At 36.3% G+C, this 24689-nt stretch overlaps 1 protein-coding gene across 2 annotated transcripts; it reads right to left on the bottom strand.

Annotated features, from left to right (window-relative positions):
- Window positions 1-660: 660 nt before the first annotated feature.
- Window positions 661-23833, bottom strand: LOC6047744 (putative mediator of RNA polymerase II transcription subunit 26). Of its 2 annotated transcripts, none has more exons than XM_038265302.1 (3): window positions 23413-23833; window positions 2783-3060; window positions 661-2719 (listed from the first exon to the last, which is right to left on the bottom strand). In XM_038265302.1, exons 1-3 carry the CDS (start codon window positions 23428-23430, stop codon window positions 1084-1086), a joined length of 1932 nt encoding a protein of 643 aa, XP_038121230.1. In that variant the 5' UTR covers window positions 23431-23833; the 3' UTR covers window positions 661-1083. The 2 variants fall into 2 exon arrangements, with proteins under 2 accessions (XP_038121230.1, XP_038121231.1); XM_038265303.1 differs by lacking the exon at window positions 23413-23833 and adding an exon at window positions 22810-22827.
- Window positions 23834-24689: the final 856 nt, after the last annotated feature.

Here is a 24689-nt window from a genome sequence, read left to right as displayed (position 1 = left end):
CAAGCGTTCATGAAAATGGGAACCACGAACAAAGTATTCAAATCCCATGTTACGATTTTGAAAAACGTACCATGAAATTTGAACACTTTGTTCGTGGTTCCCATTTTCATGAACGCTTGTTCTCGATTTTAGGAACTCTTTTTTCTCCGTGTTGGTTTGACTTTATATTGTTTCTAATTAGTATTTTTTAATCAAACATCTATTTAAATTCACAAGCCAACTAGATGGAAAATGTGCTTGCGCATTCTAAACTAATACAGAAGCATAAACTAGAAGGACTCCAGAATCAGGTTAGTTTTGATCTTTTTCCTTAAAAATATGAGTGGGTCGTCACAGCTGATTTACAAGTCATAAATGGCATGCTTAAAATGTGTATGGAGAAATAAAATAAATGTGATCTTAAGAAAAATCCTTTCGTGCTTTTCCAATGCATTTTCAAAATATTTTAAATGCACAGATAACTTTAGGTCAGTGTTATTCAATTCATAAAACTAAGAACGTGGCAACAAATAGGATGGGTGTCAACCGTTGAAAGCATGTTTAAATAGTTATTTTTCCTATTTATCGAGCTTCTAATTACTTAGAGTCTGTTTTTTTTGCATGCAACTCGAAGTTGTCATCAGTCATTGGTTATTGTTGAGTCGCGAAGAAATTCAACCATTTGTCATGTATTTACTTTTTATTGTATTTGTAATTTTCTACATTCTTACTACTAAATATTGCCTATGTGTCCTTGTCATTTCTTTACTTTTGTCATCATTCTTAGAAGATTAACACTGGATCTGATGGTTCACTAGAGTTTCGGTCCGATTGTTGGAGTCGTTGGTACTGCAAAAATTTCATTTTTTCCAATCCAGCTATCTGGGGGTCAACTCACTGTTGAGAGGTCCAAACAAAAAAAGGGGTCAATTTTGAAAAGCACATATCAATATGGCGGCACCCCAGCAACGGGACAGCTTTTCATAACACTTTTTAGGGTTATCTCTCGGTTCATCTCACAGCTTACGGGCTATTAATTTAAATAAGAACAATCTAACAGGTATACAACTAGATACTGAATTTGGGGAGAGGGGGTCAGCGAGTTCACTGACTCTTCTTGGTTGGGCTGGATTGACTTTGCGTGGAGGTCGTCGCAGCCGCCGCCGCCGCCGCCGTGTTCTGTCCCTTCTTTCGCATTCGGTGTACCATTTTGTTGACCTTTTTGAACTGATCCTCGGAGTAGGGGGCGTCCCGTTTGCTGGATGCCCGCTTCGATGTGCTACTGCTGCTTCCGCTAGCAGATCTGGTCGAGTGCATCCGGTGGCCGGTATTGACCCGTGGTGAGTGCGCGTGGTAGTTGTACAGCTGCTGCTTGGGCTTCTGGGTGATGGCTACGATGGGTTCCGTGTTGTAGCGGGGTTCGACATCCGGTTCGGGGGACGAACCGTGACTGTGGAGGTCGTTGATTGCTTCGGGCGTCACGGCTTCGACGTAGGCTTTGTCCTCAAGGTAGGGCATCTGCGAGGGGTAGACCGCCTGGTAGATGTACTGCTGTTGTTCGTCTTGCTGGTGAGGTTGTGCCTCGGGTTGTTCTTCTGGGGCTGTTGGTTGGTGTACGGCGTACGTGGGCTGCTCTTGGGTGGCCTCCTGAAGTTGGGCTTTGGGGGATTGGGATTTGTAGATGACTCGAGTGTGCTTGTCGCTTGGGTAGTTTTCTACCAGCTTGGGCTCGGGAAGGTATTCTTCGTGTTGCTGGTGGGGCGATTGGTGTTGGGCGTGGTATTCGGCAAAGTTGGGGTACTTGGGCGATTGCTGGTAGTGATGTTCATCTTGTTCTGGGGTGGGGGTAACGAAGTTGACCGTGGGTTTTTGGTAAACGTATTCCTGTTGGGGTTCTTCCTGAGCTGTTGGAGCTTCTTGGTGGACGTATTGATACTGGACTTGGGCTTGTTGCTGTGGAACAGCTTGCTGTGGGTGGTAGGTTTCGTACTGATAGGCTTGGTGTTCTGGAGCTGGAGAACTGTGGTATGCAATGTGCGTTGGTGCTGGTTTTCTGTATGCCGGTTGGGTTGGTCTGCTTTTGGGAGATTCGTAGTAATGACCTTGCACAGGGACGAAGGTATTGTGGTGTGTTTTGTACATCGGGACGTACACTTCCTGTGTGGCATAAGTATCTTGCTGGCTGTACTTAGGTTGATGTGCATGCTGGGGCTGCTGATGGTGGTGGTGATGATGATGAGCTTGCTGTTGGTGGTAGTGTTGCTGTTGTTGTTGTTGATGGATAAGTTGTTGCTGCTGTTGTTGGATAGCATGCTGCTGATGCTGGTACTCCTGTTCTTGCAGTTCCTTATACAGCTGAGCAGCTCGAACCTCCAAGTATTGTTGCAGTAAAGCTTGCAGGTGCTGAGCATACTTGGCAGGACCAGGAATCTTCAGTACAATTGTTGGAGTGTCTTCCTGTTGTTGCACTTGCTGTTGATGATGTTGCTGCTGTTGTTGGTGGTAGTACTGTTGCCCGTGCGTAGTGTGTTGATAGTGTCCATCTGGGTAGACCTGGTAAACTTCCTCGATCGGTTTCAGTTCATAGCTGTGCGAAGGTGTGATTTCCAATTCGGTGACCGTTTCTTCGGTAGAGTGCATTCCTTTCAGATGAACGTTGTGCTGGGCGTAGGGATATAACATGTATTTCTGCTTCGAAAAATGATACCCTCCTTCAGGCTGGTTACTGTAGTGACCATAACTAAAAGAAAGAAAACCGTTTAGTCAAAGTACCTTTTAAAACTGAAATCTGAAACCCCCTCACCCCAGTTCACCGTCAATGTTTCGTTTGGCGCTTCTCGTATCCGAACTGTTGTCGCGCTGGACCTTGATGCGGATCTTGCTGCCGTGTTCGTTGAACTGCCGGTCAAGCTCTTTGATGAAGTCGATGTCCTCCGGCGGCAGACCGGTGAACTCCTCGACAACGGATTTCCTCGTTTTGGTGGGCTTTGCCGAAGAGGCCTTCTTGGTAGGCCGCTTTTCGGGCTTCTTCTCGCTGGCTGCAGACGCCTGCAGTATCATCAGTGTGCCTAGCACCGTAAACTGTAGAAGAAGATTGAGTATTTTTAGTGTATTGGTGCTGATCAATTGAATGGCCGTTTGCGTCGCTATTACCACCACCGTAATAAACAATTCAAATTTATATAAAATTACAAATTTAATAATTGATCCAACCTAAGTTACGTTCCAATACCATGCCTTAGGATATACCAACAAAGTAGCTTTCACAACGCTTGAGGAAGAGCTTTTTAACGAAGAATAGCTCAAAGAAAGGCGTTACTTTCGTCATGGTAAAGAAAGCCTACCGTTGAATGAACTTCTCGGAAAGAAAGCTTCGTCAGGTGAGGTTTACCGAGGTGTTCATTTAATTCACTGAACGAATCTCCAACCGGTGAACACTTTCGTCAGTGCTCGATCGTGAATCGTCTCGAAACAATCGTAACCGTAGTAATCTCAACCAATTGGTATCGCAATCGGATCGAAACGGCTCTCAACGTGCGACCTTGGCCGTTCAAATAGTCGATGATCGTATACACATGCTCGATTTGGACTCATTTCTCCAGTCCAGTTCGGGGGGTCGAGATGAACGACTGGGGATGTGTGCCAATGTGGCTCGCGAAACCATCATTACTGGCGCTGAAGGCGCTAACGAGCATCTTGTTAGTGCGCGTCCGTGGTGTCGAATTTGCCATCTTTGGACGGGGGTGCAGGTGTCGGACGCACGGGCCACGGCCGGCCTAATGGGCCGTAAACGGTGCGAGATATGATTTCGGTGATTTGCTGATTTTGATTTTTTTTTTTTGCAATAGCATACATTCCATTATTTTTTCCTCAAATGGAATTGCAGTTTCGTGGCGTTCGTGCGTGTGTGACCAGCGATTGCTATTTCGTGAGGTTAGTGGAGATGAAAGGATTTTTGTTGGATGTAATAAATTGTTGTTTCGAATGGAGCAATGCATTCCCATATGGGAAGTTTCAACACACTGTTTATGATCGAAAATCACGTTTTAGGCAAGTTTTGAGGACACATTTCTTCAAGACTTTCAATTATTTCATTACTGCCTCAGTATCATTTTTTTAAAGGCGTTGCTCAAAATTGCAAACATTTGAAGAAAACATGAACAGAGATTTGGATTGAACGGAAGAAATCCCATTAGAAACCTATACTTTGGTCAGAGATTAACTATGCTATTAATTGACAGACGTTATCGTAAAAATTATTTAACTTTTAGTGAATGCTCACTTTTTTAGTTTTCTTTTTATCACAAAGAGTTAAATTCACAAAATATTATTTTTATAAAAGTTACATTTTGAATAAGAGTCATTGCCTGAGTCAAACCAAAGTAAAATGCGTTTTCCAGTGTAATGTGTAATACAATACAATTTCAGATAATTTCAAATCTTTTCATGCTTAAAAGACACATATAAGCATGATTAATTTATTCATGCTCGGGACCGTGGTGTAGGGGTAAGCGTGGTTGCCTCTCACCCATTCGGCTTGGGTTCAATCCCAGAAGGTCCCGGTGGCATTTTTCGAGACGAGATTTTGTCTGATCACGTCCTCGGACGTGGAAGTAAATGTTGGCCCGGTCTAACCTAGAGGGTTAGGTCGTTAGCTCAGTCCAGGTGTAGGAGTCGACTCCCTGGGTTCTGCCTCGGTGGAGTCGCTGGTAGGCAGTTGGACTACCAATCCAAAGGTCGTCAGTTCGAATCCCGGGGTGGATGGAAACTTAGATGTAAAAAGAGGTTTACAATTTCCTCAACAATCAAGCCTTCGGACACCTAGTTTTGAGTAGGAATCTCGCAATCGAAAACGCCAAGGCAATGCTGTAGAGCGAATAATTTGATTTGATATTTTTGCTTATTTTACAAAGTAAAAGAAGTTCATAACAGTCGAATAGTTTTACATTTGGCTTCAAATTTTAAGCCAAAAGGAAATTTTGAATTTTTGGTCCACAGATCAGAAAAAAACGGAATAATCATTAGATTTTAAAATTCTTCAAAGTTTAGCAAATTGTAAGGAGTAGCATAACTATAATCATGCCTTAATATATTGCATTTATATTTTTTTTAAAATGAGCTTGAAATTGTTTTTTGAACCCTTCCTTTAAAATTGATCAGATTTAAAACAGGTAAAAAATCATTGATAAAAAAATGAAAAGATGTAAACGATATCGAGATCCTTCATCCAACCCATCGTTGGTTAGGCAATTGAAAGACCTTTTCAACGAGTTCAAATAATGAAGATTTGGCAGCCCTGTCTCGAGTTATGACCACTTCAGTTATGGGAAATTCTCCGCCAACTCACACAGCAGTTGCCCGAACCCTCATCGATTTTCGTGAAACTTTGTCCTAAGAGGTAATTTTTGTCCCTGATCACGAATCCGAGGTCCGTTTTTTGATATCTCATGACGGAGAGGCGGTACGACCCCTTGCATTTTTAAACATGCGAAAAAAGAGGTTTTTTTCAATAATTTGCAGCCTGAAACGGTGATGAGATAGAAATTTGGTGTCCAAGGAACTTTCATGTAAAATTGGACGCTCGATTTGATGGCGTACTTAAAATTCCGAAAAAACGTATTTTTCGTTAAAAAAGATCACTAAACAAGTTGTAAAAACCGTGCCATTTTCTATTACTTAACTGTAATTTTTTTTGGAACATGTAATTTTAACGGAAATTTAATGTACTTTTCGAATCAACATTAACCCAGAAAGGTAATTTTTTCATTTAGAACATTTTTTTTCATTTTTAAATTTCGTGTTTTTTGTAACTTTGCAGGGTTAGTATTTGGAGTGTATGTTCTACAAAATTTTAAAGCAGACAAATACAAAAATTTTAATATGTAAACATAAGAAGTTTGATTGCAGGTTAAGATTGTAAGATTGTAACCATCACGAGTTATCGTGATTTTACGTAAAAAAGTTTTGAAAAAGTTGGTCATTGTTGATCATGGCCATTGATGGTCACCCGCGAAACACACTGATGACGTTTCAAAGATAAACGCAAAATAGTAGTTTATGCAACAAGTTGCAAAAAGAGGATTTTTTCAGCACGAGTCGTACATTTATTTAACGAGGTTCACCGAGTTAGATTAATACAACGAGTGATGAAAAACCAAGTTTTGCAACGAGTTCCATACAACGTTTTTTGCAATTCCGAAAAACACCCTTTGGACAGAATTATAGGACAAATGTCCATGCATTGAGTCGATGAATCGTTCAAATCAAAAAAATGTTGAAAAGTATAACTTTTCTTAACAAGTGCTGAAAAGTTCAACTTTTCAGCATCCATTTCAGTGCTGAAAAGTAGAACTTTTCAGCATTTGTTTTGAAAAGGGTTACTATTCGATTCTGTTATTTTTGGTACAGAAAAGAAGGCTGTTTCGTCGTTCAAGAAAGACAGGAAAAGTAAGTAGTTTCACGATGGAATTGCAAAAAGTTACTTTTGAACTTTTCAGCACTTGTTTCGAAAATTAACACTTTTCAACATTTTTTTGATTTAAAAGATTTATTGACAAAATACATGAAAATTTGACATAAAATTTCACTCAGTGTGTGTTTTTTGGAATTGCAAAAAATATTGTATGGAAATTGTTGCAAAACTTGATTTTTTCAGCACTCTTCGTATTTATCCAACTCGGTGAACCTCGTTGGATAAATGTACGACTCTTGCTGAAAAAATCTTCTTTTCAACTTGTTGCATAAACTACTATTTTTCTGCTCTACAAAGTTGTAGAACATTGATATACTCTTAAAAATAACCCTGCAAAGTTAGAAAAAACACGAAATTTAAAATGATTTTTTTTGTTCTAAATGAAATAAAGACCGTTCTGGGTTAATTCGAAAAGTACATTAAATTTCCTTAAAACGGCATGTTCCAAAAGAAAAAATACAGTTGAGTAACGGAAAATGGCAGAGTTTTGAGAACTTTTTTAGTGATTTTTCGATGCAGAATACGTTTTTCGGAATTTTGAGAACGCCAGCAAATAGGCAAATTGACTACATTGATCATTACTAATTACAGGTGTCAGGATCAGGATTCTTTCATGATTTGACAATACCAATTTCAACATTGAGCTCGATCAAAAAACTTGATTCCGAGTGCTGATACGCTTGACGTGGAATGACACAAAATTAAATTTGTTTCATAATGTGATGCCTTGCAAAACCAGCTCATCCGGTGCTCAAAAATGATTGACACAAACCGTGCAAAACCAACTTAAGTCTTTTACAGCATGCACGTTGCAAAAGGCCGTGCCATATTTGGCACGTTAACCCAATAACCACGAACAATGTAGACCGTGCTCAAATTAAGTCCGCACTTCCTTTCTCCAAAACGATTGCTAATTCCATTATCTAACGTTCGCTAAAGCCTTTGTCTCCACAATGTAGCGTTGCATATCTGGACCGCTAAAACTGACCACTGAAAGTGGCTTTTAGCACATGTTTTACAATGTAGCTTACGGCGTTCAAGTGGTCATTACTGGTTTTGAACATCCTCGTTGAAGCCCTAGTGACCGACAGGCCCCAGCCAAGGCGGCTTGTTTTGCTAGTTTGTTTACCATTTTTCACTCTCTCTCTCTCCCTCACTGCGTTAATTTATTTTTTAATAACTTACATTTTCTCACTCGTAGACACTTTCGACGGCTGTGCGTAAGGAAATTGCCTGTTATGCTGTGGAAAATCGAAGCCGGTCAATTGTTTTTCCCATTTAAGGGCACGTCGGCGAACGCACTGCTGCGGTTAAACTTAGAGGCAAGAAAAAAAATCCCATCAAAAACCTAAACTTGTTTAGTCACGCGGCAATTCGAGAGCTTTGGAGAGAACTTACGACTTGGTTAGAGCCTATAGTCACAGCCCGCGCCTGAACCGGTTGACTGATTATACAATTTTCCAATTCACGCATTCTCGAGGCACAAGCCGCCCGACTACGGCTAGTTGTTTGTGCATGGTGCTGCCAGAGTTTGGCAGGAGGCTCAGGTTTAGCCGGTTGCTCCCCACATAGCTTGGGCTGGAGGCGGTTTTTGCGGATTAGCTGCAGGTTTTTGTCCATCCATGTTGTTGCGAATGCAAAGGCCCATAAGGAAGCGTTTGCGAATCGGCACTAGGGTACCGGTTTAAGTGACGGGGCCTAAACGCTGGTGGAGTCGAATTTTCCGATAGTCACCTCGAGGACTTGGTGAAATGCCGTGCGAAGGTGTGAATGTAATATAAAGTAATAAATGTACATGAAGTGCACTCAAATTAAGACTATTTAAAGAATTCTGTATAAGGGGGTACAAAATTCCCGGGAAACGGGAAATTTTCAGCAAATTTTCCGGGAAATTAGAAATTAACGAAAATTAGTCTGATTCTGTTTCTGATTATTATTTTGCATCAGAACTGTATAGAACAGCAACTTGGCTGCTTGTAAAAAATCACGCAACTTTGAGAAAATATATAAATTTTCTAATTTTGTGTGCTGTCTTTCAAATCGTACCAAATCAAAATATATATATATATATACAGCAATTCCATTTGAAAAGAGCCTAAACCAAAAAAAAAGTTCTCCGATCGGGCTCAAAATAATTAGACCCGTATTTGTTTGCCATTATGGTTACATCGTTAGCAAAACATTTTCGCAAAACCACTTTTTTTCTAAAATCATTATCCGATTTAGACGCAAAGAAGGTGATGAGTTTGGCTATTTGGGAAAATAGTAAAGTTCCAAAATCTAGCTTAACTATTGAAAAGTCGTATGAAAACTTAAAATGGCGTGTCTGGACCAAGAGCCTATGTCTGAAAATATTTTATCGGATTCACAGGCGATGTCGAACCGTACGTTTCCGAGATATGATTTTTCGACGCGCCACGCGCAAATGACAAATCTTTTTCCACTAAAACTGCGATAACTTTAAAATTTCAGCGATGACCTATAGATGTTATTGTACCAAAAGTTGCGTCTCTCAATTACGAAAATTTTGGTACCCAGACATGTATAGGTCATCGCTGAAATTTTAAAGTTATCGCAGTTTTAGTGAAAAAGTTGATTTTTGCCGATTTCGTCATTTTCCCGTTTTTGCGCGTGGCGCGTCGAAAACGCAGTTTTTATTTTCAAAAATCGTATCTCCAAAACGTACGGTTCGACATCGCCAATTTTTGATATGTTATGTGAAATTTTCCGAGGAATCCGATAAAATATTTTCAGACATAGGCTCTTTGGTCCAGACACGGTCAAAACGCCATTTTAAGTTTTCATACGACTTTTCAATAGTTAAGCTAGATTTTTGGAACTTTTTACTATTTTTCCCAAATAGCCAAACTCATCACCTTTCTTTGCGTCTAAGACAGCTAAAATCGGATGAAATGGCGCGGAGATATGATTTTTAGAAAAAGTGGTTTTTGCGAAAATGACGAAAATTGCCATTTTTGAACCACCCTAGCACGATGTAGGCTACCCTAATGGCCAAACAAAAATACGGGTCTAATTATTTTGGCCAAGGAACCCCAGAAAAATTTTGAGCCCGATCGAGAACTTTTTTTTGGTTTAGGCTCTTTTCAAATGGAATTGCTGTATATATATATATATATATATATATATATATATATATATATATAAAATAAGTATTTTTTGATGAGATTTTTTTTAATCAAAGTGTTTGGACAGTCGTTATCTATGCTTCACAACAAAAATATTGCTTTTAATTTGTCTCAGTGACATTAAAATTGCAATGGAAAAAAAACATGCAAAAATAATGTTTTCCATGGCAAATAACTTATTACAAGACAAGTATTTTCAACGCTTGAATTAATAGATAATCATTGAATTTGCTCTAAAAATCTACTTTTTAGCACTATTTAACTTGAAACACTATTGCATGAAATTACAACTCAAAGTTGTAAAATATTTGAAGCAAGTTTTTGAAATATGGTTGCATACTTTGGGTAAATTTCATATGATACGAAGTTGTTTTTTAATGATTTTTCATGGTTCCATTTATGGTATGATTTTAGTTTAATGGTTATATGGACTAATAAATTCATTATATAGAAAAAAATCATGGTGCAAAAGTAGTTGAAATTAAACGATTTTTTTTTCATATTTAACCCTATTACGGCTTTAGTAGCTCACGTAAATTATTTATAACTTCAAATTCTTCTCGAACAACCCTTTATAAAAAAAATTTATTATATCAATCAAATTTTCATCCAATTTGGTCAAGGTAAACAACACTATTAAACAAATCTCAATTTTGATCTTAGCCGAAAGAGGTGAATATTTTATTTTCAAATGATATAACAAAAAACATCGTTAAAATAGGTTGTCGAAAATAAAATCTATTTAATCTAGTTAATATTCATTCCATAATAGCGTAGTTTTTGTTGCTCAAAATATAAGCAAACTAAATTCCTAGTTGTGAATGCTTCAGAAATAAATAATATTTGAATTAGACCTTGACATGACTTACAGATAAGCTGATTAGTTCAAAATGAACAGTTGATTGAAAGGAATAAAATCAAATCAGGTTCTCTAATTATGATTTTTTGAATAATTTCAAAACGTTGGTGCCAAAAAGGTAGGCAAATGTATACTTCCGCTTGTATTTCGGGAAGTAAATTTCCCGGGAAAATAAATATTTTGAATCATTCCAGACTAAATGATCAATCTTGACTTACAGATAATTGATAACCTCGTGCAATCTTGTCACTCCGCATATACATTTAATTCCGACAGATCTTTTAATTTCCTGGAATTGCAAAAAATGGCCCTAGAGATATTAAGTCAGTGATCGTTTGTTTATTTTTGCATGCACGTCTACCCGAAAACGAAACGAAACTATTGGCACTACGCCCCCCGGGGCATGGCCTTCCTCTAACGTGGGATTTCTGCTCCAGCGCCTCTGACCAGGAGATTCTTCAGATACTTGGATAAGAATCGGGTTAAGGGCTGCGACCAAAATGTGCTGGTTGTAATAGAAATACCATGAAATCATACCAAAATCTTGTATGTGTAAGGGCACAACAATACCAAACCATGTTATTCCAAGGGTAAAATAATACCTCAAAATAAAACCATTTCAATACAAAGTTGAGGTCTTCTGGATTTTTGAACATTGCTTGAATACCAAAACTTGGTATTGCCATGGTTTAATTTTTAGGTATTCCCGCGCCCTTGGAAAATCAGATTTTGGTATTCCTATGGTCTTCCAAATACATGATTTTGGTATGATTTCATGGTATTTTACCATCTATTACTGGGCAACCAAGAGCACATTTTGGTCGCTGGTATTTGCACAAGAAATACCTAAATTTGGTATTTTCAAACCATTTTTAGTGCAACAGTTGCAGTTAGTGAAAAAACGGAAATGATCCATATGCAACAGCCAAATCTACTCACCTGATGATTCCATGTTGTTATTAGTGATATTCTTCACCACACCGAATGCATTTGTCATTGATGAACGGCCTGTGCTTGAAGTTCTTGAAGCTTCTGAAAAATAACAAGATTGAAAAATAAGTATTATTAAAATGAAACTGAATTGAAATTCACCAAAATTCATTAATCTGTCGATTGACTCGTTTTTCAAAGTATTTGGTTATCCCGACTTAGAGATATTTCAACGTTTTTGAAAAAAATATTAGTGGGTATATCACACTAATTTTTAAAATCATCTTAAACATTTTTGGGTTTCCAGTCATTTTAGCGCAAAATTAATTAGCTCGTAAATTTTTTTTAACAAATTTCTCATAGTTTCAAAAAAATTGATGAAACCTTTCAAACCGTCCCGCCCGTGTGGATCAATCGGACCGCGCACTGGACTCACAACCCAGAGGTCGCCGGTTCGAACCCCGCGGCGGGCGCTCTAAAATTCTTTGTGTAAATATGGGTATTCGGCGCCGTCGCTCCGTGCCATACTTTCATACACTTAGAAGCCCAGGGCGGCGAAGTCCTTGTAGATAAAAGGAAGAGGAAGAGTACTAGCAATGGTGGCCGACAGCTATAAAGTCAACTTCGTTTTTTTCAATATTCAAATAATACCAAAATGTGCCATCCTGACTTAGAAAATTTTCCACAATTTCAAGTCATTTCTGTAGGGGGTATATCAAAAATGTTTAAAATCAAGTTTGAAATTTCCGGTTTTGAATGAAAGCATTCGCTTTGAGACATCATTTTAGCGCAAAATTAATTATTTTGTCAAAATTGGTCAAAATTTTCCCATAGTTTCAGAGGAATTTGATAAAACACTTAAATACCAAAATAATACCAAAATATGCCATCCTGACATAAAAAATTTTCCACAACTTCAAGTCATTTCTATAGGGGGTATATCAAAAATGTTTAAAATAAAGTTTGAAATTTCCGGTTTTGAATGAAAGCATTCGCTTTGAGACATGATTTTAGCTCAAAATTAATTATTTTGTCAAAACTGGCCAACATTTTCCCATAGTTTCAGAGGAATTTGATAAAACACTTTAATACCAAAATGTGCCATCCTGACTGAGAAAATTTTCCACAATTTCAAGTCATTTCTATAGGGGGTATATCAAAAATGTTTAAAATCAAGTTTGAAATTTCCGGTTTTGAATGAAAGCATTCGCTTTGAGACATTATATTAGCGCAAAATTAGTTATTTTGTCAAAATTGGTCAAAATTTTCCCATAGTTTCAGAGGAATTTGATAAAACACTTTAATACCAAAATAATACCAAAATGTGCCATCCTGACTGAGAAAATTTTCCACAATTTCAAGTCATTTCTATAGGGGGTATATCAAAAATGTTTAAAATCAAGTTTGAAATTTCCGGTTTTGAATGAAAGCATTCGCTTTGAGACATTATATTAGCGCAAAATTAATTATTTTGTCAAAATTGTTCAAAATTTTCCCATAGTTTCAGAGGAATTTGATAAAACACTTAAATACCAAAATAATACCAAAATATGCCATCCTGACATAGAAAATTTTCCACAACTTCAAGTCATTTCTATAGGGGGTATATCAAAAATGTTTAAAATCAAGTTTGAAATTTCCGGTTTTGAATGAAAGCATTCGCTTTGAGACATGATTTTAGCGCAAAATTAATTATTTTGTCAAAATTGGTCAAAGTTGTCCCATAGTTGCAGAGGAATTTGATAAAATACTGTAATACCAAAAGAATACCAAAATGTGGTGTTCGATCATTGACAAATTCTGCAATTTTGCAATATCAAAACAATACCTTAAATTGGTGTGATACCACATTTTGCTCTTGCATAATCCTTAAGACAAATTTTAAAGGGTCCAGGAATACCAAAATTTGGTATTGATACCAGAGAAAGGTATTATTACGCATTTCCCTTGTTATTTACCCATGCTCGGGTACTGTTTACATTTTTAGTTGTATCTCGAGACTCTGGCATCCAAATTTAACAAAATTTCTTGATAATGTTAAAAAACAGCGATTTAAAAAAATAAAAAGAGATCAGTTTTTTCTTGGTTTTCAAGATATTAAAAAATAAATTTTTCTATATATTTGAAAAAAATGTTCATGGTTCTAATTTTTGTTGGCTCAAAACAACTTACAGTACAGTACGAAGCAGGAAAAGGTGCACCTCCAAGCTCAGCGCTGAAGATGAGCTTTCTTCTCTTCCCAGGTGCATTTCTGCAGATGCATCGAAATTTGCTGCTTGGAAGATGCAAGCGGCTGATGAGAGGCTGCTCTTTGGATGTTACGTCCTGTTTTGCGGCTTACGTGTACCAACTAATGCCGCGTCGTGCCATGTTCGCTCATGAAAACTTATGTTTGCGCGAATATTTGTCGCTTATCGAGCGATACGAGAAAAGATCAATAGGTGAGCAGTGTTGCGCAATTTGATTGGTGTGCTGGCTAATGTGACAAGCGTTGTGGCCTTTCAGGGAAATATAGGTTAATTAAATGTCGATGTGTCAGCTTTTGATTTAGGTTCAAAACTATGCGAAATTTGCAAGGTGTTAATGTGGTTCCATTATTCACACTATTTGCATAATTTGGATTGGCTAATCCAATTAATGTTAAGGATTTTAAGCTAATTTGGTGGTTTGTTGATTCAGTTAACTGGAACATCTTTTCTTCTTCTGCAGTCAAATATCGCTCATGTAACCACCATTCAAGGTTCGGCTCGGTAGGGAGCAACAGGGTGATGCATCACCGGAGATAATCTTGAACATTTTCTGCAGAAGAAAACCATCCCATGCTGTGGTGCGTACACGTAAACTCCGCGCCCAATTGCCTGGTAACTCCCTACTTAAACGTGAAGTCACAGCCACTGAATAAACGTTGCTGCACCAGCAACTCATCAACTGCGGCAATCCATCAATCCGCGACGAAGACACCAGTAGCAGGAAAATGAGAGCACCAGGGTGGAAAACCCACTGCCCCAGTGAGAGGCAGCGCCGCTTGTTTGCACTGGCTGCTGTTGATGTTGTCGTCCCTCAATGGGGGTAGGAACGTAATGGGTTGATTATGATTTGGCGAGGTCGTTGCATGGACTGGAACGTCGAACCCTCTGGGGGTTTGGGAGCTTGTAGATGTTCGACAAAATGGTGGATTCAATTAAAATGTGATGACATTTTAAATTGAAGCGATCTAAGGTTGATCCAACTGAATGGAATGCTAATTTTTGCATGGCATTTAAAATAATATTTTCGGGGATAATCAATGGTTACATTATATAAACATGTTTCAAATTATTCTATCGGTTAAAATTTAGATTTTCGATCTATTTTGTATTCTGATTTTTTGGTACGGATTTTCAACAGACTTTACCTTATAGGTGAATTATAGGTTTTAAAATCATATCAATTCAACAATTTTGTAGATTAACTTTTCATGTAAATTTTGAGGGCACTTATTTATATTATAATATAAGTTGGTAGTGATAAAATTCGTCCTTCAAACAAACATTGACCGACAAAAACCACATTCAAAGAAGTTTTCACAAATAATGCATATCTGTTTACAAAGACATAAACATAAATAATAAATTTAATCCAAAATTTGCAAGAATAACCTCGACCTTGGTAGTCATCTGGAAATTGTACATTGTACAAATTTTCAATTGCATTTTTGTCTAAAGCAAACTGAATTTTCATGGTTTTTGAATTTAGAACATTTGGAGGACTTATAGATGAACAATTGAAAACGTTTTTGAAGTTTTTTTTATTTATCGTAAACCCTCCCCGGTTTACGATAAATAAACTTTGATAGGATTTCGATTTGTTTTTGGAATATTTTCCAACAGGTAAGGTTTTTCTCAAGATTATTATTTTTAAAACATGTACTGGGGTAGGCCACACAAAGTCCATACACTATTTTGGAGAAAAGTTTTTTCAATAGTGTTTAGAAAAATAGTTGCGTTAAATTTTTTTCGTTTTAATTCCGGGGTGACTTTGATAGTAATAGTTTTCTTGTTAAAATCATATTTAAGATGTTCAAACTTAATTTGCACTTTCAATGTACCATCACTAAAGTAGCTGATATAGTTTTTAAGAAAAAAAATCAATGTTTATATTTAGTTAACTAAGTTGAAAAGGTTTTGAATAAAATAGATATAAAATTTTAGGTAAAATTGTTAGAAAGTCGGAATTTTGTCTGAATTTTTTTTAAACTCGTTTTGTTTATAAAATTATCGATTTATATTGCATTTTATACTGAATTCGAAGCAGGAATCACAAGTTTTCACATTTTATATGAAATTTGTGCAACTGAAATTTCCTGTTTAAATTTTGAGATATTTTTTAATTGTGTTTCAAAAACACATATTATTTATTATTTACAAACTTATTTAACCTTCTCCTAGTGGAATATGTCCAAAGAATCCGAAAATGCATTCTGTTTTCCGATTCAAAATCATGTTCATTGAGAAAATCATAACACTTAGAGAAGTTAAAAATAATGACTTTTATCAACATTTTCTTAACTATAGTTAACTAACTTTTTAAACTTTTCGAAATTTTATGTAAAGTTCTTCTTGAAGTACTTTGAACACTTCTCTACCACGGTGATTCTTAACCATTCCTTACGTATTTTAATTGTACTCTTCATTTTGTGGAATATTCGCAAACCTATCAAAGTCACCTTGTTTTACGGTATTTATTTTCTCTTAGGGCCTTATGCAAACTAAATATTTCGGAAAAAAATGTAAAAGGACTTTATGTGGATAAAAAGGCCATTACATATTATTTGTTTTGTTTAAATTTGTCAAAACTAGACTACCATTCTAGCTCATTTTTTTAAATTGAAAATTCATTAATCAAAAACGCTTATTAACATGAGCATGTCAGTCATTCAATTTTGTTCTTGTATTTTTTAAAACGGCTGAAATTTTTTGGTGCCTTTGATATGGCCAAAGAAGCCATTTTGCATCACTAGTTTGTCTATATAATTTTCCATACAAATTTGGCAACTGTCCTTACAAAAAATTATATATGAAAATTCAAAAATCTGTATCTTTTGAAGAATTTTTTTGATCGATTTGGTGTCTTGGGCTAAGTTGTAAGTATGAATATGAACCACACTGAAAAAATGAAACAGGGTAATTTTTTTTTTGGTGATTTTTAATTTCACTTTTTGTTACTAAAACTTCAAAACACTATTTGAACTTTTTTTATATGTTTTAGGAGGCATCAAATGCCAACTTTTCAGAAATTTTCAGAATGTGCAAAAAATGTTTGACCGAGTTATGAATTTTTTAATCAATACAGTTTTTTTTCAAAAATCGAAATAACGGTCGCAAAAAATATCAACTTATTTTTCGATGTAAAATCGAATTGTCAATCAAAAAGTACGTAAGTGGCAGACCCCAGCATTACTTATCTAATTGATGAAAAATAAAAGCTCCCCCCACAATGCCCTGTAGAATGATTACAGTTGATTTTAAAAACCAATACCCGCCTTTTTTCTGCTAAATTGGACCTCTGGTGCCGATAGGGGTAACGCAGCGTAGATAATTTGAAACTTGCCTCCGATCTGCGCCACTGCTGCAGTCGTGTGAAATGTGGGAACCGTTTTTACGACGGCAGTCAGTGTTATTAATGGTTTCAACTGTTTACAGCTTACTTCTGTCCAGTTGCGCCCCCAGGAGGGTCGAACCGTTTTGAATCGGAGGATGACTGCAAGTGCCGCCCTTTAGATGTTATTTGAATGATATATCAGCAGACCTGGTGGACTTTAGGTTGTGGTTTATGGTTTAATTATATAATAATGGTTCAACTATTGAACTTTTTCGTAGGCCTCGGGGAGTGTATAATTTGCGGCGGGAGTTTAAATGACTCTATTTTCCAAGACCCTTCATCAACTTTATGCAACACGAACTTTGTGGTCATTTTGAAGGATTGCAACAGGTTGTTTTCATGGCGGTGTACAAATATTATAGAATATTTGGTGGTTTGTGTTTTTGGTTGCACAAACTTATTTTCTGATTTATTCGTTTCTAATTTATTGCTGGTTGAATAATTATCAATTTTAATAATTTTTAAAGTTCTTGAAAACAACTACTCATTGAAATTCATTTATGTTATGACTAAGGCTTCCAACTCTTGCTGAGTAAAATTCCTAAAATCATGCCGATATGACACCATGGTATAACAAAAACTATTAAGGAATTATTTATATAAATTTGGAATTAAAAATATAAAACTGTCTCGTTTTTACAGCCTACAAATATCACTTTGCTATCAGACTTCTCATGACTTGCAATTTTTTAAATATTCACAAAACGATTTGTTGAATCAAATCATCATGCTCTTCCATTTTTTTCATCGCTTAAAATTTTTCAAAATGTTTTTGCTTGAAAAGATCCTAAAAACATGTGAAATACAATAGAGCAATTCTCTACCAATCCGGAAATGGATTTTATTTGTATTTTTTATTTGGCTCAAACTTTGTGGGGGCATTCCCTATGTCCAAATAAACTATTTTGTGTGATTGGTTCATCCATACAAGTCTCCATACAATTTTGGCTGCTGTCCATACAAAAATGGTATGTAAATATTCAAACAGCTGTAACTTTTGAGTGAATTTTCTGTTCAATTTGGTGTCTTCGGCAAAGTTGTAGATATTGTTGAGGACTTTTGAGAAAAAAATAGGTACACGGAAAAAAAAAATTGCAGATTTTTTAATCAACTTTTTTTTCCTTAAAACTCAATTTCCCAAAATACGTATTTTTTGATTTTCGAGTTTTTTTGATATGTTTTAGGTGTAAAAATCCGCAACTTTTGAGCCATAGAGAAACATGGTCATAAAATCTGCCGCCGAGTTATGAACTTCTGAAAAATAGTGATTTTTGGATAAAATCGAAGTTTCATGTAAAAACAAGTTTGACATTATTTTTTAATGCAAAATTGAACTTGCAATCGAAAAGGACTTTACAGATTTTTTGATAAAGGGCTCCGTTTTCAAGATAAAGCCACCGAAAGTTTGATTTCAGCGAAATATTTGCAGTATTTCAATTTTTAAAATAGTGACCATGAGTGACCATTTCCGAAAATATTTTTGTTTTAAAGTTCAGAAAATTTTCTATAAAATTGTCTAAGAGACATTGAAGATTGGACCTCGGGTTGCTGAGATACAGCCGTTTTAAGAAAAATAAACACGAAAATTGAAGTTTTCTAAGTCTCACCCAAACAGCCCACCATTTTCTAATGACGATATCTCAGCAATTAATGGTCCGATTTTCAATGTTTATACATGAAATATTCGTGAAATTTTCCGATCTCTTCGAAAAAAATATTTTGTAATTTTTAAATCAAGACTAGCATTTTAAATGGGCGTAATATTCAATGTTTGGCCCTTTTAAATGTTAGTCTTGATTTTAAAATATTTTTTTCGAAAAGATCGCAAAATTTTACGAATGTTTCATGTATTAACATTGATAATCGGACCATTAGTTGCTGAGATATCGTCATTAGAAAATGGTGGGTTATTTTGGTGAGCTTAAGAAAACTTCAATTTTCGTGTAAGTATTTTTAGAAATGGTCACTTATGGTCACTATTTTCAAAAATTGAAAAACTGCAAATATTTCACTAAAATCTAACTTTCGGTGGCTATATCTTAAAACGGAGCCCTTTATCGAAAAATCTGTAAAGTACTTTTATATTGCAAATTCAATTTTGCATTAAAAAATTATGTAAAACTTGTTTTTGCACGAAACTTTGATTTTTTCCAAAAACCATTGTTTTTTCAAAAATCATAACTCGGCGGCAGATTTTTTGACCATGTTTCTCTATGGCTCAAAAGTTGCGGATTTTTGTCCCCTAAAACATATCAAAAAATCTCGAAAATCAAAACATTCGTATTTTGGGAAATTGAGTTTTAGTGAAAAAAAAGTTGCTAAAAAAATCTGTACCTATTTTTTTCTCAAAAGTCCGCAACAATACCTACAACTTTGCCGAAGACACCAAATTGATCAGAAAATTCACTCAAAAGTTACAGCTGTTTGAATATTTACATACCATTTTTGTATGGACCGCAGCCAAAATTGTATGGAGACTTGTATGGATGATGGATGTGTCTGCCTGTGTGGATCAATCGGACCGCGCACTGGACTCACAATCCAGAGGTCGCCGGTTCGAATCCCGGGACGGACGCAAAAAATTCTAAGTGTAAATATAGGTATTCGGTGCCCTCTCCCCGTGCCCATACCTTCACACTTAGGAGACCCGGGAGGCGGAGTCTTGTCGCAAAAAGAACGATACACGCCTGTGGATCCGTTGACGAAACCGCAAGGTTTAAGAGGGCCACATTATAAGGTGTTACGTCGATTCCGTTTTTTCCGTATGGATGAACCAATCACACAAAATAGTTTATTTGGTCATAGGGAAGGCCCCCACAAAGTTCAAGTCAAATAAAAAAATACAAAAAATTAAAATGGTCGAAATCGGCCGATTTCGTAGAGAGTTGCTCAATACCTTATAGGACCTTCTAAGAAAACTTTAGATTTGGAGAGAGTCAAAAATACGTACGGTAAGGAAAAATAGTTGGTAGCCTTAGTTTTGACTGATTTTACAGAGATAGTAAAAATTTGATCCATTTTCAGCCATTGTTCAAAAAATAGATAAAACGTGTCCCTAAGTTACAACCATCAAAAATTGATATGCATAAGAAAATCGTTCATTAAAATATTATGAAAAATGATATTTTGATAGTTTTACAACTTAACCAAAGTCACTAAATCGATCAAAAAATCGGTTGTCAAGATGTTGATTTTTGAATATTTTATAGCATTATACATCTACAGTTAATCTTGAAATAAAAAATATAAGTGGAGAAAATAGTATATTAAACGTTTTGGCACATAGACACAAAAGTTGCTCAATTTTGTGCTGTATTACTAAATTTTAAATTGAAAGATAAATTAACAAAGCATTTAAATTCTTCAATCATTAGGTAAGAATCTTGAAAAAAAATCAGATGCCTTATTCGTTGTGAAAGGCGGATATCAATAAAATTATACAATTTTAGAAATAAAAAGCTGTCAACTCAAAATTGTTGAATGCTCCACTAGATCAATGTTATTGTTATTGGCTTAAGCAACAATTGTGAACAAACATTTTGATTTGCTTTAAAAATATTAATCTTGTAAAGCTGAGATCTCAAATATTTATCTATGAGTTTTCAAATTAACCCTCTACAACCTAACCCCGCCTTTAGACGGGCTTCGATCTAAAAAATCGCCAAAAATCAATTTTCCAACCGATTTTTGATCTTTAAAAAGCATTGGAAAGAAGAACTCATCAAATTTTAGAACATTTCAGGGTTGGAAGTTAAACTTGTTTTATGTGACTTTGCCAATGCTTTTAAAAATGTAATTTTTTTAGGAGTCAACTTTGGCAGTGTTTTTTACTAACATTTCCTATATTTTAAGAGCGAGTCCACGAACAGGGCATACCCCTTTGTATGGGACGTCGTTTGGACCTCACCAATCTGCCTGAAATTTTCAGGGGTTGTTTGTACATATAAAACTAGCATCTGGCCAAAATATGAGCACTCTAGGTCAACGAGAAGTGGGGCAAATCGGGACACAAAGTTTGAAGGTTCAAAAACGTCAAAAATCGTAAAAAGACTGTAACTTGGGCAACATTCAATTTAATTTCAAAATTCAAAATGCATCTGAAAGGTCTTAAAAAATGCAACAAAATGCAGGGTAGAACATCCCAATTGGTTGAATCTAAAGGAAGTTATTGGCATTTTAGTGAAAAAATAGCACAATTTTCAAACTCAAATAAAAAAGTGTTCCATCCAGATATCAACTCGGTTCGACCTGCAGCTTGTAGGGGACATCTGGGACTACCATCTGAGACTGAGAACGCTTTGGGTAAGGCAGTTTAACACATCAAATAGATACTTTTACTTTAAGTGATTTTTTTGGCTGTTAATTTTTGCTCGGGGGACCCCTTAGATCCCATTTTCTGATGATAATTTTATCATATTCGTGTTTCTGAGACAATTTCACAATAGAAACATGCATAAAAATGTTTATTTTCATCCATTTTAACCCTTTAATAAATGAAAGTTAAAAAAAATTAGATGCTGCTTTTTTCTGGTGTCATCTAGTATCCTTGGAAACGAACTTGAATTTTAATGAATGTGAATCGAAGATTTTTTTTAACTTTCATTTATTAAAGGGTTAAAATGGATGAAAATAAACATTTTTATGCATGTTTCTTTTGTGAAATTGTCTCAGGAACACGAATATGATAAAATTATCATCAGAAAATGGGTCTAAGGGGTCCCCCGAGCAAAAATTAACAGCCAAAAAAATCACTAAAAGTAAAAGTATCTATTTGATGTGTTAAACTGCCTTACCCAAAGCGTTCTCAGTCTCAGATGGTAGTCCCAGATGTCCCCTACAAGCTGCAGGTCGAACCGAGTTGATATCTGGATGGAACACTTTTTTATTTGAGTTTGAAAATTGTGCTATTTTTTCACTAAAATGCCAATAACTCCCTTTAGATTCAACCAATTGGGCAGCTCTACCCTGCATTTTGTTGCATTTTTTAAGTCCTTTCAGATGCATTTTGAATTTTGAAATTAAATTGAATGTTGCCCAAGTTACAGCCTTTTTACGATTTTTGACGTTTTTGAACCGTGAAACTTTGTGTCCCGATTTGCCCCACTTCCCGTTGACGTAGAGTGCTCATATTTTGGTTAGATGCTGCTTTTATATGTACAAACAACCCCTGAAAATTTCAGGCAGATTGGTGAGGTCGATGCGAGATGGGTATGCTTTGCTCGTGGACTCGCTCTTAAATAAAAAGAAGTATGCAGTAATTTTTGTAGTGTCCCAGACTATGCCTCTACGCATTTTTTTGCAATTTAAATGATGATGGTGCGATTCTATAGCAGAAAATGTGAAAAACATGCAAAAAATTGAAAAAGTGACTGTAAAAACATGAAAAAATTAGATAGGCGAAATGTTATTATATTAGGTGGTAGAGTAGGCCAAATACTACCAAATACAAACAGAAACTAAATAAGATAAATGCAATTAAAATACTATAAAAGAAACAAGAAAAACATAAAACAAGAAAAGTAAAGTTTTTCGTAGAACAAAAGCTGCTCAAAATGACCTCCTGAACACGGGAAAAATAAATATTTTTGAAAAAAATTTGGGCAGTAGAGGGTTAAAAAAACATGGCTCAAGTATGTATTATACTTAAAACATACTGCATTCTTCAAGCTGCTCTCTAGATGAACCAAATTTCAAAATATTGCAAGTGACTCGAGTCCCCGTTACGTCCAAACTGTTCAAATCCTCTTCCGAATTTGCAATACACATTTCCAAGGTCACCTTACCATCACCAGCTTCTTTGCAAATACCGCTTTGTTACATCAAACCGTTCAAAGCTCGTAACAACTTTTTGCACATTCCACTAATGACTACCATCAAGCAGCATTTTTGCAAGGTTAATCAGGTCACTTCAAAGGTTCTTCATTACGTCTTTCTCTCTTCACAGTCCACACTAAAATTAAGTCGATTCATCACCATTGCTAATAACACCGTTCGTAACCCCAATCCAATATCACTTTGTTTCATCTGTTCTGAATTCATTGCAGGCCATAGTAGAACCACACAGTTGTTAATTATATAACACCAGCCCCAAGCCGCGTGTAGATCCTTGATCGTTGTCTGCTGGCGCAACAAACAAGTCTTCTTTGAACACACACACACTCGTTCTACATCTGCCACAAGTCCTTCAGTTCTGATCTCGCAGATCATTTTGCTTGGCGTGTAATTGAATCTCGTTGCACAGCACAAATTACCCCGGTATCGGTATCTTATTAAACACTAGCAAGCTCTAAATTCTTTGCGTTGCGGTTAAGTATAGAGGAAAAGAAGCGACTACAAACGGCGGAAATACCACAGTAACACGCCAAAAGCCAAAATAATCGACATACCACAATAATCCACTTCATTCTGTATCAACAGTCCATACGATACTAAGAGGTGCTAAAATGCGGAATAACACTTTTATAATTGCTTCCAAATAAGTCACTCGGCTCCCCAAGGGTCGTCGTCGTCGTCGCAGGGAACTCTCACTCTCTCGGGCTCGAGGGTCCGTCCCCGTCCACGAAAGTGGGTCTCACTAGCTGCGCTCTCGCCGCAGTGGTCACCCGGGTTTAGTCGCTTGCACTAAGACGCTTCGCGTCCTCGACCAGCTCTCACTTTCGTTCGGTCTGGTCTCTCGGCACGCTGGAGAGCATCCACGTGGAACTCACCCCGCGCACACGTGCTTCTGGTTGAGCAAAACAAAAAAAAAAAAAAAGGTTGGTTCGAGGATTCGGGGGAAAAAACACGCGCGAAACGCACTTACGCCACGACGGTCGGTTGGCGTCTGCCGTTGAGCCGAGCTAGGGTCTCAGGCCCAGGTCGTCAGTCAGTTTGGTGCGCACGGGTTCCTCGCTTGGGGCGCGTGAGCACGTTGAAGTCGCCGGCGCAACGTTGGTGAGAGAGAAAGAAAGAGATGAGCAGCTGAGAGTGTGGCATAGAAGAGAGCGAAAGTTATGCTTTTAGAAAGGTAAGTTGCAAGGAATGAGAATTGCAGGTTTCCTTGATACTAGATCTATCTGAAAAATAAAACTGAAGTTCTAAGATTTTTTTCTCGCTTTACTGTCTCATCTTTTGGATTTGTCAAAAAGTGTTTGTGTTTGGTTAAATTTTTATGTATAGCAGTTCTCTCAGATTTTTTTTTGTATTTTTTAATCCGACTGAAATTTTTTTGGTGCCTTTGGTATGCCCAAAGAAGCCATTTTGCATCATTAGTTTGTCCATATAATTTTCCACACAAATTTAAAAAAAAAATCACTATAGTACTTTTTGATTGCAAATATGATTTTACGTCGAAAAATTAAGTGGACAAATTTTTGCGACCAATATTTTGATTATTTGAAAAAAATCAGTATTGATTAAAAAAAATCTGAAAAGTTGGCATTCAATGTCCTCAAAAACATATCAAAAAATAAAAACATTAAATTGCAAATCAAGTTTTAGTGACAAAAAGTTAAATAAAATATCAACAATTTTTTTTCCTTGTATTATCCATACCTACAACTTTGCCGAAGACACCAAATCGATGAAAAAAATCCTTCAAAAGATACAGATTTTTGAATTTTCATACATCATTTTTCTATGGACAGCTGCCATTTTGTATGGAAAATTATATGGACAAACTAAC

This window comes from Culex quinquefasciatus, chromosome 3 (assembly GCF_015732765.1).
Source record: "Culex quinquefasciatus strain JHB chromosome 3, VPISU_Cqui_1.0_pri_paternal, whole genome shotgun sequence".
NCBI classification, from domain to species: Eukaryota; Metazoa; Arthropoda; class Insecta; order Diptera; family Culicidae; genus Culex; species Culex quinquefasciatus.
This window is presented reverse-complemented; position numbering and strand designations above follow the sequence as displayed.

Excerpts from the sequence above, each read along its gene's own strand:
- LOC6047744 (XM_038265302.1), bottom strand. Across the intron at positions 2,720-2,782 it reads AACATTGACGGTGAACTGGG|TTATGGTCACTACAGTAACC; the intron begins GTGAGGGGGTTT and ends TCTTTCTTTTAG.